Source organism: Diachasma alloeum, unplaced genomic scaffold (assembly GCF_001412515.2).
Source record: "Diachasma alloeum isolate Michigan unplaced genomic scaffold, Dall2.0 Dall_scaffold_00782, whole genome shotgun sequence".
Lineage (NCBI taxonomy): Eukaryota > Metazoa > Arthropoda > Insecta > Hymenoptera > Braconidae > Diachasma > Diachasma alloeum.
In genome coordinates, this window is record NW_021680912.1 from 107,767 (window position 1) to 122,980 (window position 15,214).

Consider the following 15,214-nt stretch of genomic DNA (forward strand, 5'->3'; position numbering starts at 1 on the left):
GCAATTGCCTAGCTAACCAGAATAGTCGAAAAAAAATTCTTTTTTACACGGAGAAAAATACTCAGTAAAAATTACGGAACAATTCACGTAATCCGCAGTGGGGAATCGTTTTCCGGCAATTTTTATAGGAATGGAAGAGAAGAAATCTGAAACGTTCAGTGAATTTTCAGGTTCATCACCGAACAAAGTACGAAATTGTCACGTAATTTTTCCCGAAGAAGTAAAATCTCACAGAAACTCGCCGATGTATTATGCCTCCTAAATCAAAAATTCTTGAACGTTCAACAATTTTTCCGAAGCTGGTGAGTTATTTCTACGTTCCGTTCCGTAAAATTTCTCGGTCTTTGGGGAAAAATTACGGAACGACTTGTTCCCACAGCGGTGAGTCATCAGACGGGTGGTTAATTTTTACGGAGCAAATCGTAGAATTTACGTGGCGATTCGTACAATTTCACTTCCGACTCACACTTTTTATTGAATTTTACTTCGCTCGCGGATTACGTTTCTGTGCTGGCAATTGTTATTGAATTTTTCTCTCCGTGTAATTGAAGTGTTTAAAAATTTATACTAGTTTTAGAACAACACAATTTCCGCTGTTCCAAACAAAAAATTATTTCCAGCGAATGAATTATTGCATTTTGTGTCGAAAGTCTCAAATTAAACCGCCCTGAAGACACTAGTTTTTCCAGCGCATCAATTCGTAAACTTAGGTAACATACTAGTTATTATTTCTCGCGACTCAGGTACCACATCGGTCAGCTATTCAATTTCAAATTCAATGAATTTACCTCAACCTCTCTTCAAATGAGCGTATTTTTAACCTGCGCAATGCAAAGAGCGCAACAACATTTTTTGTCATTTATTTAAACTTTAATTGTTTTCATTATTTATTAATTTTCTCATTTGTTTTGTAACATCGAACATAGTTAAACCACTTGCCTCACTATTTTGTTTTCCACTAATCGCGTTTTATTTATTCGTTTCACCTGACTGTTAGCCGTACCTTGATATACAATCACGATATAAATATTAATCCTAAATTCTAGATATTCCCATGTCCCCTCTTTGTTCTTTCACTTTGTAATACTATTCTCAAGCGGCATCCGCGCGGTCCAGTGTCCCCCCCCCCAAAACGTCGTGAAACACCTAAAGTAATGGAATTGAACGTAATTTTTGTCATTTCTAATGCCTGCAATCTCCGATAATTATTCCTCGAATAAAGTGACAATCAACGAGCAGATGCTGCAACGTTCTGTCGAAGGGGCTGGACCAGCGCATCTGGATAATGGTGTATGTACAGACTACAACATACAAATAGTATCTAGTGTTCATTTTTCATTTTGTGCTACGCAATAATCATTACAATATATATAATTATGTATAACCATTTATCTTAACTTTAATCGTGTTTAATATTAAAGACTATTTTTCACGTCTCATTTTTTCATCTCGTCATTTTTCTTCTTTTATGCACTAGACTCTTTCTATGCTATATTTTGCACATTAGTTAAACCTTCTTTAATTGGTTTTATGTGGTATTCAGCGATACAGTAGACAGTGGGAGACTCTGCTGCAGTTAAAACCTAATAACTCATCGAAATTTAATTTCACAACATTCGTCGTGGCTTTTTTAGTTTGGTTTTCCTTCTTGAATCGAGGACAGTACGTCTGCTCCACTAGTTTTTCTGACTTTCTGTTCTTTTTATTTGGCATTGGGTTTTGTAATTTTGGTGAATTGTCGCAGTGAGGATATCCGAGTTCTTTGGACATTTTTTCGTCATTGAATTTTTTTTTCCAGTTGTAATTGAACATCAGAACATCAGAAACATTTAAAATTATGATCATTTTTCATGGATAATTTTTAAAGAATTAGGGCAGGGTGGGGCTAAATGAATCATGGGGCAAAATGAAACAGCCGTAAAACAACTATTTGACGCAATTCAAGCAAAAAAAAATTTTTTATCAACATTTGTCTATTAACTTTTTTTATTATTGATTACAATTCGCAAAATCAATTCAATTGATTACAATTCAAATGATTAGATTGGGCAAATTAAAATTTTTTTTTCGTTCCATTGAAATTCGATATCACATCCCAATCCCAGATTTTCCTTTTTCCCAATCTGGGTCTCCCCCTGGGCTATCCTCTAGGCTTTCGATTTTGTTGTTTCATTTTCTTTTCAATTAATCCATTGACAACATCTTCTCCCGTCGAAACATCTCAATAATTATAATAATTATTCTAATCAGTACTTCCAATAATAAAAAAAAAAACTAATAAAAAAAATAATTGATAAAAAAATTGAATTGTGTCGTCTTTTCGACTGTTTGATTTTTCCCCACTCTCCCCTCAATGAATAAATTATTGATTATTATTATTGACGAATTAACGACTTAAAAAAAATAATTTCGAAAGTTTGATCCATTCCAATTATATATTTCCGGGGAATGTTCAGGAAATATTAATTTTTCCCCAAATTGAGAATTAATTTTACTCTTTTTCCCTACCAAATTGTAAAAAGAACTTGGATATCCTTAAACAAAGGATTACTCATTAAAATTTATCGGATTTATCCCCGGGCATTTAACTATCATGATTGCAATCGCAATTTCGTAATATTTCGTGAGCTTACGAAATCGGCCAACGATCAATTAAAATTCAACACGTTTCAGCTACGCCTGCGTAAACGATAGAATAACTTGTTGATTTGTTAAATTGGATTAAGCTGGCATTTTTACGATGGCTCTTCACTAGCCGTTGAAACGATGAAATTGATGTTGACACAAATTTCGAGTGGTAATTTTCACTTTTGGAATTTTCAGGAAGGGACAAAACGTTACTACGTTTTATTGTTAACAACAGCAGACTACTGAGTACAATATAATTAATACTATTTCCACGCTCTTCCCTCAATCATTTTTTTCATTAGTGCATGGATAAGGTACACCGATCACAATTTTATTTGAAATTCATTTCCCCCAAAAAGTGTCTCACACGTTCTCCTTTTTTTGTATTTTTTTTTTCATTTTTATATATTTTTTGTTTCAATACAAAAGTTCCGTCAAAAATATTCTTTCCTTTATCGATTGCTATATTAATAATCAAAAAGATTCACTTACGAGCCAGTTTGACATCATGTTTCGTCTCGACACACACCAGTGAAACTGTTAACTCAGGATAATTGTACGTTGAGTGTCATTAATTGCTGATTGATGTTAGTATTTTGAGACTGACAATTGATAGTTGAATTAATCGAGTGCACAGCAATAGTTGTAGATACTTCGAGAGATTTATTTCTGCGGTTACACGAGCGACCGAGCTGCGAGAAACGCCGGATCGTGACGGAGAGTCACTAGACGCGAGGAGTTGCATGTTCACAGATCTCTGTATTGATTATTTCGCAATTTTATTCGAGACAGTCATTGGCTGCGACAACTTCCATAAAAAATAGGTGAGAAGGAAGCGCAGAGTTGCGTCAAGTTTTAAATTGACACTTTGTGAACTCAGGATTACGTCCTTCATGTTTTTTCCATCCCGCGAGAGAAATTTAACATTCGAAAGGGGGAAAATAAGTCTAGTAAGCTGCGATGACAGGTGAATGTCACTTTGCAAATGACGCAACTGCCATTCATCACTGCGAAAGGAGAAATCAAGCGCAAGAGAACACGAAAATAATCGAAGAAACCGAAATTAATGCGCAGAGTTTCGAGAAATTCACCAGTTACTCAACTCCAATCGAATTTCCGCAAGACTCCCATCTAAAATCGTAAAAATTTCTTAACTCTTTTTACACTCGCAATGCAAATCAACATATTACGTCACTATTCAATTTATATCGTTTCACTGAACGACAAAATTCTCATATTTAAGGGGAAAAAATCCTACGATTAGAAAAATTTTCTTATCTCGAAAACGGATCTGCGGGCAAGATTTTCTTTCTTCCCATTTTTCTCATTCAACTCCAGCCAATTCTGGGGCGTCTGAAATTCCCGTCGAAGTTATATAAAGGTTCACGGGTATCCGAGAGACATATCGCGGATAATTTTCCTCCTCGGAAACGCTTGGGGCGCTCTGTCGGGTAACCAACGTGTAATTGAATTTTTTTCTCGTGTAATCCTTCATGTAAAAACTCCACGCTCGAAATACTTTTTTTTTCCACCAATTTCCTCATTTTTCATTCGTGTGCGTGCGCTATTTACAAACACCGGACGGCCATTTGCGTCGCTCGAGGGTGGGTGGGAGGGAGAGGGGGAGAAAATTATTTTTCATTTGCAATGTTAAAAAATTTTCAGAGGTGTTTCATGGATTTTCCTCACTCTTCTTCGCCTCCCTCATCTCCCGCTTTCGCCTTTTTATCTTCTTGATGAGCCTCACCACCAAGTTACCCTCGGCCTTGATGGCCGGCAATTTTTCAGGCGTTTTATCTGGTTTCGTAGCATCATCATCATCCCTCCACTTGCGTTTACGTGTGACTGGTGAACAATGACCAACGCCACTACGAACTACACGAACCACAGACGCCGCTGATACTGTTGGGAAGTTGTAAGTTGTTGTTGTTACATTTGAAAAACGCTTGCCCGTGATCCCTCGCCTCTCCTACTCAGGCTTCAGACGATGCCACTGTACAATTGTTTGTCTTGGCTTTGTGATCATGTCCTGCCAGTGCTTCGTCTCACTGGCACCACTTCCATTTTTACCTGGAATTTAAAATGACATTTTTACGGGAGATCAACGGAGAAATTGTTCGAAACTACAAATGTTGGTTTCGATTTAACGAGTGGGAAACTGCTTTCGTCACAACATAGTCAATATATTTTTGCATAAATTAGCTATTTGCATACGAGTGGAATTTTTATGACGATGTTTTTTAAATGGAATTTAATGATTCATTGAATTCAATTCATTGCCCCGACGTTAAAATTTTTGACGTGGATACGTCTATGGTTTCAATATGGGGGAAGCTTTTGGGAAACGGTCCTTATGTGCAGCGCTATCTATAGGAATTCTAGAAAATTCTAGACATTTAGAGGAGTTTCTAGAAAATTCGAGGAAATTCAGGGAGTTTCTAGGACATTCGGGAGAATTCAAGGAGTTTCTAGGAAATTCGGGGGAATGCAAGGAGTTTCTAGGACATTCGAGGGAATGCAAGGAGTTTCTAGGACATTCGAGAGAATTCAAGGGGTTTCTAGAGAATTCGAGAGAATTCAAGGAGTTTCTAGGAAATTCGGGGGAATGCAAGGAGTTTCTAGGAAATTCGGGGGAATGCAAGGAGTTTCTAGGACATTCGAGAGAATTCAAGGGGTTTCTAGAGAATTCGAGAGAATTCAAGGAGTTTCTAGGAAATTCGGGGGAATGCAAGGAGTTTCTAGGAAATTCGGGGGAATGCAAGGAGTTTCTAGGACATTCGAGAGAATTCAAGGGGTTTCTAGAGAATTCGAGAGAATTCAAGGAGTTTCTAGGAAATTCGGGGGAATGCAAGGAGTTTCTAGGAAATTCGGGGGAATGCAAGGAGTTTCTAGGACATTCGAGAGAATTCAAGGGGTTTCTAGAGAATTCGAGAGAATTCAAGGAGTTTCTAGGAAATTCGGGGGAATGCAAGGAGTTTCTAGGAAATTCGGGGGAATGCAAGGAGTTTCTAGGACATTCGAGAGAATTCAAGGGGTTTCTAGAGAATTCGAGAGAATTCAAGGAGTTTCTAGGAAATTCGGGGGAATGCAAGGAGTTTCTAGGAAATTCGGGGGAATGCAAGGAGTTTCTAGGACATTCGAGAGAATTCAAGGGGTTTCTAGAGAATTCGAGAGAATTCAAGGAGTTTCTAGGAAATTCGGGGGAATGCAAGGAGTTTCTAGGACATTCGAGAGAATTCAAGGGGTTTCTAGAGAATTCGAGAGAATTCAAGGAGTTTCTAGGAAATTCGGGGGAATGCAAGGAGTTTCTAGGACATTCAAGGAAATTCAGGAAGTTTCTAGAAAATTCGAGGAAATTCAAAGAATTTCTAGGAAATTCGGGGGAATGCAAGGAGTTTCTAGGAAATTCGGGGGAATGCAAGGAGTTTCTAGGAAATCCGAGGGAGTTCAAGGAGTTTCTAGGACATTCAAGGAAATTCAAGGGGTTTCTAGAAAATTCGAGAGAATTCAAGGGGTTTCTAGGAAATTCAGGGGAATGCAAGGAGTTTCTAAGAAATTCGATGCAAAATGTAACAATTCGTTGTCTTCGAAATGCTCAAGAGATTGAAATTCCATTTCAATTCGAGAAAAGATGAATGGGTTTGATGACAAACTTACTGACTTTCAGTAATACTAATAATTGGAAATAAATTCTTGATTTTAAATAAATAAATTCCTGAAGACTGATACTTGGAAATCAATTCCTGAAACCAGTGACACGTCAAAGGGGTTAATTACAGAGTTGAATAAGAGTCCTACCTGCTAACTGTATACGACCAATGAGCTCGTTGCGTCCAATATTATCGAAATCCATGACCATGACATCGAGCGAGCACTCCCTGATCTTTTCCCAGGGTACGTTAAATGAGAATGCCTCATTGAACACTGGATTCAGGGTGCACTTGAATATCGGTGTCTTTCGTTTCTCGATCCTCTTGTCACCGAACTGCAGCCACACCTTCACATAGGGATCTGGGGGAGAAATAATTTCATTCACCGAATAATCACATCAATTTCCTCTCTCATATTAAAATTTAATTAACGTCCCTTTGCCCTTCACGTCTCGGGTATCATTCATTAAACTGTTCTCCACACTTTTTTCAAAACTCAATTCATGCAGACCGATATTTTAATTGAATTCCATTGACTTTAGCAAGAATGAAATTTAATTAAAACTCACCGACAGCTAAAACGCGGTTTCAGTTTATTTACTCACCTGATTTTCCATTTATGTCTTTAGCCTTGAGATTTCTGGCTTTTAGCAGGGTCAATGTGAGAACTGAATTGCTCGGATGATAGCAGAGTGAGCACAGTAGTTCACCACATTTATCTTTCGCGGGTGGTTTAAGGGCCTTCCAGAACGACGGCTTCTCGGAGAGATCGACCTGTCCGACAAACCCACACATAATATGAACAGACGAAACCACTGTGACCCCGTAAAACTCATCGAAGTGAGAGACAGTGGAACATAAAATTGGGAAAATAATCCTCCAGTGAACTTTGTATTCAGTAAAGATCGTTTTCCTCGATTCAAGTTTTACGACTGTCCTGAGCGATCGTTTAAGGGGAATTAAGAGTGAATATTCGGCGAGAGTTTAATTGGAATTTGAGTATCAAAGGGAGGGACGACATTACCTGACAGAGGGGTAGGAACATTTCTCCGATGGAGTCGTCTCTCGAGAATCGATCGTAGTCGAATACGTGGAGATGCAGCACTCGGCTCTGTAATTTTTGGATTGGGAATCCTGAAATTTATGGAATTTTGGTATTATTGCAGCAGTAATAATGAAGGATTGTGAGAGTGAATATTGTAGATATCAATTCAATGATGATGAAGAAATTAATTCAGAGAAAGAGTGGAGTATCTGTTTTCACTTAATGAACATATTTATTGGATAACAATAAATGGTGCTTTAATCACGATTTTATCGAGAAAAATTCATCAGCAGTTGAGGATATTCAACTTAACTTGAGGTTTATATCGGTCACATTATGGATTTATAAATTTTTGAATGATGAAATTAGCAGAAAAATTGGGAGAAATGAAAATTTTCGGACACACGATTTTCAGCGTGAAAATTATTTATTTAGAAATATCCAGCCGTGAAAAATAATCCCTGAAAAAAGCAAAGAAACAAAAATGTTGAGGCAAATCCATGTAAAAAATAGAAACTCTCATAATAAATTTATAAATTTATGAATGATGAAATTAGCAGAAAAATCGGGAGAAATGAAAATATTCGAACACACGACCTTCAGCCTGAAAATGATTTATTTAGAATTATCCAGTGGTAAAAAAAAATTCCTGAAACAAGCAAAGAAACAAAAAATGTTGAGGCTTTCAGCAGAATTGGCTGTGAATTATAAATGCCCCCTACACCATCGCCCGAATCTGCACCCATTAAAAAATCCATTACAATGCCCACGGAAATCAACAATTCCCCTAATTCATATTCCAACGAATTCGAGCTGAAGGGTTGAAACAATACTGGACTCTAAAAAATTCAACAACGTTTAATTCCCGCGGAATTAACTGAGTTAATCTGGATTTTGTGCACAGCAAAACGGATTCATTCGAGATCTCCTTGTCCGGGGCTTCCGGATGGGTTGAAAAATCCCACACAAATACACATGGTACCTGGTGAAAGATCAAAGTTGCCTTCTCTCACGGGTCTGAATATTTCATAGCCCGGTGACCTTGTGATTCGCCTATTTCGAGGAGACCTCTTTGCAGATAGAGCATCTTGGATAGATGAGAAGTGCATAGAACTCGTTTCCCCCCTCCACCTTGTTATTTTTATCCTCGAGAGGAGATACCGGAGCTATTTGCTGGGGGTCTTTGAGTCATGATGACGACGGGAACCGTGAAAGCGACAGCCAAAAAACTTTCGGGTATTCTCATTGAGGATCGGGGGGTTGTGATGCTTCTTATTTCTGGATGTATTGAAATAATAAACGGGAGGGGTGGAGAGCGCTTAGGTATTCCGCTTGGCGAACACCCGTGATGCAAAAAATCGAGGGGATGTTATGCATGACAAGTGAGTCTGGTCCTCTGACGGGTCAACTCATTTTCCTGGGATGTCTAGAATGGAGAATATTCCTGCGAACGCGGAATATAACTCATGTATTCTTTATTTTGTATGCATTATTTTGTTTAAAAAATTGGAGATTGACGGAATGTCTAGTTATTGTTTTCAGGGAAATGGAATTTTATTTGATTTAGGGAGAAAAAAATTACGAAATTTTAAATTTCATGTTGAATTCAAGTGAATTCAAATAGTTTTGGGTAGACATAAGACAGGGAGTCGTCAGTGTAATGGAATTATGAGTTAAATTTAATTATTTGTAGCAAAATAGTGAGTTTTTTCCTCTGACGGGTCAACTCATTTTCCTCGGATGTCTAGAATGGAGAATATTGTTGCGAACCCGGAATATAACTCATGTATTCTTTATTTTGTATGCATTATTTTGTTTAAAAAATTGGAGATTGACGGAATGTCTAGTTATTGTTTTCAGGGAAATGGAATTTTATTTGATTTAGGGAGAAAAAAATTACGAAATTTTAAATTTCATGTTGAATTCAAGTGAATTCAAATAGTTTTGGGTAGACATAAGACAGGGAGTCGTTAGTGTAATGGAATTATGAGTTAAATTTAATTATTTGTAGCAAAATAGTGAGTTTTTTCCTCTGACGGGTCAACTCATTTTCCTCGGATGTCTAGAATGGAGAATATTGTTGCGAACCCGGAATATAACTCATGTATTCTTTATTTTGTATGCATTATTTTGTTTAAAAAATTGGAGATTGACGGAATGTCTAGTTATTGTTTTCAGGGAAATGGAATTTTATTTGATTTAGGGAGAAAAAAATTACGGAATTTTAAATTTCATGTTGAATTCAAGTGAATTCAAATAGTTTTGGGTAGACATAAGACAGGGAGTCGTTAGTGTAATGGAATTATGAGTTAAATTTAATTATTTGTAGCAAAATAGTGAGTTTTTTCCTCTGACGGGTTAACTCATTTTCCTCGGATGTCTAGAATGGAGAATATTGTTGCGAATCCGGAGTATAACTCATGTGTTCTTTATTTTGTATGCATTATTTTATTTAAAAAATTGGAGATTGACGGAATGTCCAGTTATTGTTTTCAGGGAAATTGAATTTTATTTGATTTAGGGAGAAAAAAATTACGAAATTTTAAGTTTCAGGTTGAATTCAAGTGAATTCAAATAGTTTTGGGTCGACATAAGACAGGGAGTCGTCAGTTTAATGGAATTATGAGTTAAATTTAATTATTTCCAGCAAAATAGTGAGTTTTTTCCTCTGACGGGTCAACTCATTTTCCTCGGATGTCTAGAATGGAGAATATTGATGCGAATACGGAATATAACGCATGTGTTCTTTATTTTGTATGGATTATTTTGTTTAAAAAATTATAGATTGAGGGAATGTCCAGTTGTTGTTTTTAGGGGAATGGAATTTTATTCCGTTTAGGGAGAACAAAATTCCGAAATTTCAAGTTTCAGATTGAATTTAAGTGAATCCAAATGATTTTTAATAAAAATAAGACAGGGAGCAGACAATTTGATGGAACTATCAATTAAATATCAGTATTTGTAGCAAAATAGTGAGTTCGTTCCTCTGACTATCCAGTTGTTAGTTACAACTGACTAAAGTCCAGTTGTAATTTTCAAAGGAATAGAATTTTATTCGATTCATTCTACTAACAACTCATCAAATTTCAAGTGTCGGGTCAATTTTATGTGAATTCAAATGGTTTTTAGAAAAAATAAAATAGGGAGTCCTCAACTTCATTGAATTTTCAGTTAAACATGAGTATTCCGTACCAAAATGGTCTGAATTTTCTGGTAACTAAAAAGTCATAAATATATTCCTGTACTTTCCAGTATTCCCAACGTTAGAGGTAATATTTTTCATTCAGAGATCGCTATTTCTCAGTGTAATAAAAAAGTCAGAAGTGTTCGCCGTTAACCGTTATTGTCGAAGACAATGAAAATGAAAAAGCGAAAAGAGGACGGAAAAACAGAAGATTGAGAAGATGAAGATGATGAGAAAATTCTTATTTACTCAACCCGAAGGGGTTTTAAGGAGCGTATCGAAGGAGTACGTAACGAGATTTCAAGAAAAGTATTGATAGCGAACGAGATGATAAAACAATGAGAAATGGAATGCTTTCATGGGTTTAACTCGCCCCTATGATCATTAATCTTCATGCATCCTTGGGAGCAACGAAAGTAGAGCGTAAGAAATCAACAGATTCGATTTGATTTCCGTTTCGCATCGATTGCTGTTGATAATGGTCCGTGAATAGCCACAAATTATTCAAAGTCACTGGCAACATCTTTGTGGGTAAAAATAGAGAGGAAAAAATAGACAGAATCCCCGGAGCTCTAGTTCCTCCATTCCCCCTACATTTCATTAATAATTCACGAAATCCCACAGGAAATTTGGGAGATGTAAGCACTGAATTTCACTTCATCTGATTCAGGCGTCGACTCATTAATCTCCAACCCGACATTTTGCTAATGAAGAAAAAGAGGAGAGTAAAAAAAATATCTGAGCAGACTGTTTCTTGCGACGAATTCGGTGAAAATAAAAAAAAATAATATCTGAGATTTCATCGACCGAAGACAATAATGACTGCTGGATTCCTCAAATAATTCGAAGATGGGGGAAATGTCTGGCGAGGGAGACAAAAAAAGGCCAGCGTGAAACAAGAAATCCTCCGATTCAGCTTGAATACAGAGAACACGAGAGCTTTTGGTTCTTCTGTAGAGAACACGATAGAAAGAATGGAACAAAAGGGGAGGATCGATGAAAAAAAGACGGGTAACGAGAGCATCGAAATTGCAACGCAGGATGGGAGGAGGGAAAAATACATAGTATTGAAAAATCTGGAGAACAAAGAATGCCAGCAATTACGGGTATTGTGAAGGGGAGTGTAGTAGAGTCGAGTAAAAAGAATGAGACAAGTGAGAAGAGCCCGGGCGTGAAAGGGGTGCAGCCAGCGGTCGATTCGAGGTCTTGGTAATGAGGAATATCGACACGGGTGGAAGGCAATGAAACTCAGAAACCAAAAATGAGACTTAATAGGATGTTGCAGATAGAGGGTGGAGGGGGGGGGGAGGAACAGCTGTCANAGGGTGGGGGGGGGGGGGGAGGAACAGCTGTCAGGGGACATTGTGGTCTCAATTCGAAGGAGAATGGAAATTCTATTCGCACATTTTTATTGGGAATTATAACATTTAGTTTTGAGATTGAAATTAGGTCGTTGTCTGGGGCTTTAATTTTGTGAAGAGATAATGAAACAGAATTTGAAGAGTCGTGAAATTGAAGAGAGACTGGGTCTTTATATTAGAAAAAAATTAAAAGAAGTTGAGTGAAGATAAGCAAGGAGGAACAGCTGATTGTCATTTCGGTCTTAATTAGAAGGCAAATGAGAATTCCATTCAAACATTTTCGGTACAAATTAGGGAATTGAATGTTATGAATCAAAGTGAAGTTGTTTCTTCATAAACATTTTTATTAGAAATCATAATTCTTAATTCGTGGGGGTTTAATTTGGAGACAGTGGAACTCAGAAATCAAAGGATGAGGATTAAAAAATTTTAACGAACGTATTTTACTGGAATTGCGTCGTTAGAGGGAGAGAAGGTAGAAAGAGGGAAATAAAAATACGCAGGGAAGAACATCTGGTTCTTTTTTTCATTCTCATTAGAAGGTAAATGAGAATTCCATTTCGAAAAATTTATTTATAGCTCTCCTGTGTGGGAATAATGAGAGTTGAAGATGGAGGAACTCAGAAATCAAAGGATGAGGATTAAAATAATGTAACGAACGCATTTTACTGGAATCGTTATTAGAGGGAGAGGAAATAAAAATAAGCAGAGAACATCTGCTTCCCTTTTTATTATAATTAAAAGGTAAATGAGAATTTAATTCCCAAAAAATAATCTTCAAGCGAATGAATAAATGAATTTTAGCTCTCAAAAGCAGACATTTGCAATAGTTGTCCTGTACTGATAGAAAGGATTAGTTATTGTTAAGGCATGGATTTGGTTGGAGACGAGGGTCTATTCGGTCTCACCAAATGTTCATTCGTTAATAGTTAACAAGTGCCTGAGGAGGAGCCTTGTTTGACTCGATTTTCACTTCTCAAGTGAACCATTCGTTAACTATTAAAGTAGCTCTACCCTTACGGTAAATTCAAAGAGTATTGACAACTGCAAGAAAAATTGCAGAAAACTCGATCAGATTCGGAATTTCAATTTTTTCTCAATTTAATTATCGTTTTGGTTTTTCAAAGAAGAAATGTTTAAAAATCAGGATTTAACCCAGTGTCTTATGTGAAAATCAACATTTCCATTGTAATCAAAGATTAAAATCTGAATTTTTTTTCATTGGATGTGAAAAAGTCAAGAATTTTTTTGACACCTCATAAAAAATAATCCACCATTTTGCAAACAAGTTTTATTATCCATTTATAAGAGGGAAATGTTCGAAAAAATATCAATATTTTGCGAAATTTAATTTAGATAATACTGACTGGGTATCAATTTTTTCAAATTTTTTCCATGTAATTTAGTTGAAAAATTAAAAAACTGGAAATATCAAAAAGTACAGCGTAGCCCGGCCGAAGGGTAGAGCTACTTTAACAAATCAGTAGCGAAGTGGTCAACCGTTCAAGTCGATTTTAACTACTCATGAGTTTTCAATGAATATCTCGTAATCTAAGATAGATAGCAAAATTTCTGTTATGACCTTTTCGGTAGAGCACATTAAGACCTTCAAAAAATATATGTACGAAAATTTCGCTATCTCCCTTAGATTTTGAGATATTCCTCGAAAACTCAGTTAAGAGCTAAGTCGACTTAAACCGTTTGACCACTTCGCTACTGAAATATTCACTTGGTCATATTCAACTCTACCATTCGTTAATAGTTAACGAATTTCGTTTGGAATAAATGGATCAGTCCATCAGTGTGTGTCGGAAGAGTAATAGTTTCGAAATAATGGAATAATTGATAATAGTTGGAAAGTGAGGCATTGCATTTCTGAAACTAGGGAAGACAATGAGAAATCGAGAGCCATGTGCCTCAAACTACGACGGGAATCCCGTAATTCCCAGGTAAGGGGTAGAAAACCCGAGGCTGAGGTTGAATGCGCACTGGATCGCGTTTGGGTTCGGGTTTCGTGTGTATCAGGAATTGCTGGGGATGATGGGGAGGGAGAGAAGAGCCTTTGTCTGGGTGGATGAGAGCAGTCGTCAGGTTAGTAAGCGTGACGATGGAGATAATGGCTGTGGTGTTGAAGTGGATGAGGATGAGGGAAGTGGTGAAGGGACAGCGGAATGAGGGCATGAGGGTCACGAAAATAAGACGCTGAGGAATTCCCGGGCGATCTAGCGCTCGAAATGACGAAAATACGAGGGTTGGGGGTGAGTAATGACGAGGAGCTCTGGATTTATTTCAGACGGTTTTTTGGGATGAGAAAATTTGTTAGTTTAATTAATTGGAGGGGAGTTTTGCGTCGAGCGATCACTGGTTGAGACTGGTGACAAGAAGAACTGGTATTTTATGGGCAGTTTAGGGGCAATTTTCGGGAGAACAATGGTTCATGCGATTTAGCAGGGGAAAATGAGGAAATTTATCGTTTTGCAGAACATTCGGGGGAATTATGAATTTCTGGGAAACAGGAAGACGAGAATTTTATAAACTTGCTTGGGTTTTCAAGCGAAACGTGAATATTTACGATCAAATTGCGCTGAATTAAACATTATTTTTATAATTGTCGGATTTTCATTAAGTAATTGAACTAAAATTTATAGTTTGTATTAATTTTTTCAGCAAATTGTGAATTTTTCATAACGAAGATGTCAACTTTCTGTTATTTTTAGTTGAAAAAATTTAATGAAGAGAAGAGTTGCTATTCATGAATATATTTACCTGAAATTTCCTGGTTTCTATTAATTTTCATCGAATAATTGAATAGAAATTTACACCTTCCACTATTTTTTCCCTCAAATCGTGAATTTTCAATGTCCAAATTCGTTGAAATTTCAATGAAACTGTCATAGAAAAAAAATTTCCGAGAAATGAATAAAAATTACTAAAAAAATTCGACCGTGTTGATGCCACTATAATTTTTATTTAAATGCATAAGACACTTCCCCTGCACATGCAAGGCAGATTTTTCTTAATTGACCAAAGCGGAAAAAAAATTTAATTTGTATGTAAAACAGATCTCTCGGTTCATGGAGGGAGCTGAAGAATATTCCGTAGGAGAAAGTAAGGGAGCAACAAATTTCCCTGCGCGTTGTATTCCAAGGATAGAAAGGAACTGATTTGTCACAACTCTAAAATTTTTTGAAATGTCTGTCCCTCGAGAGACGATCCATCCATTAGAGATGAATTGTCCTGCAGGGGGGAATGATATAGATAAATTTTCAGAGTTGTATGGAAAATAATGAAACTGTCATGTCATGAATCCAATTTCTTTTTGAATTTTTATCACTTGGGGGGAATT

The 15,214-nt window shown here is 36.7% G+C and overlaps 1 protein-coding gene across 2 annotated transcripts in view; it reads right to left on the reverse strand.

Moving 5' to 3' along the window:
- Window positions 1–2,343: 2,343 nt before the first annotated feature.
- Window positions 2,344–15,214, reverse strand: part of LOC107044726 (synaptotagmin-7) — a 188,303-nt gene continuing 175,432 nt past the window's right edge. For both annotated transcript variants that reach the window (XM_015266734.1, XM_015266735.1), the window contains 4 exons: window positions 7,303–7,412; window positions 6,884–7,052; window positions 6,427–6,639; window positions 2,344–4,698 (listed from right to left, as the gene is read on the reverse strand). In XM_015266734.1, the coding sequence (XP_015122220.1) occupies window positions 4,598–4,698; window positions 6,427–6,639; window positions 6,884–7,052; window positions 7,303–7,412 (593 nt within the window). In that variant the 3' untranslated portion in view covers window positions 2,344–4,597. The remainder of the gene's footprint in view (window positions 4,699–6,426; window positions 6,640–6,883; window positions 7,053–7,302; window positions 7,413–15,214) is intronic.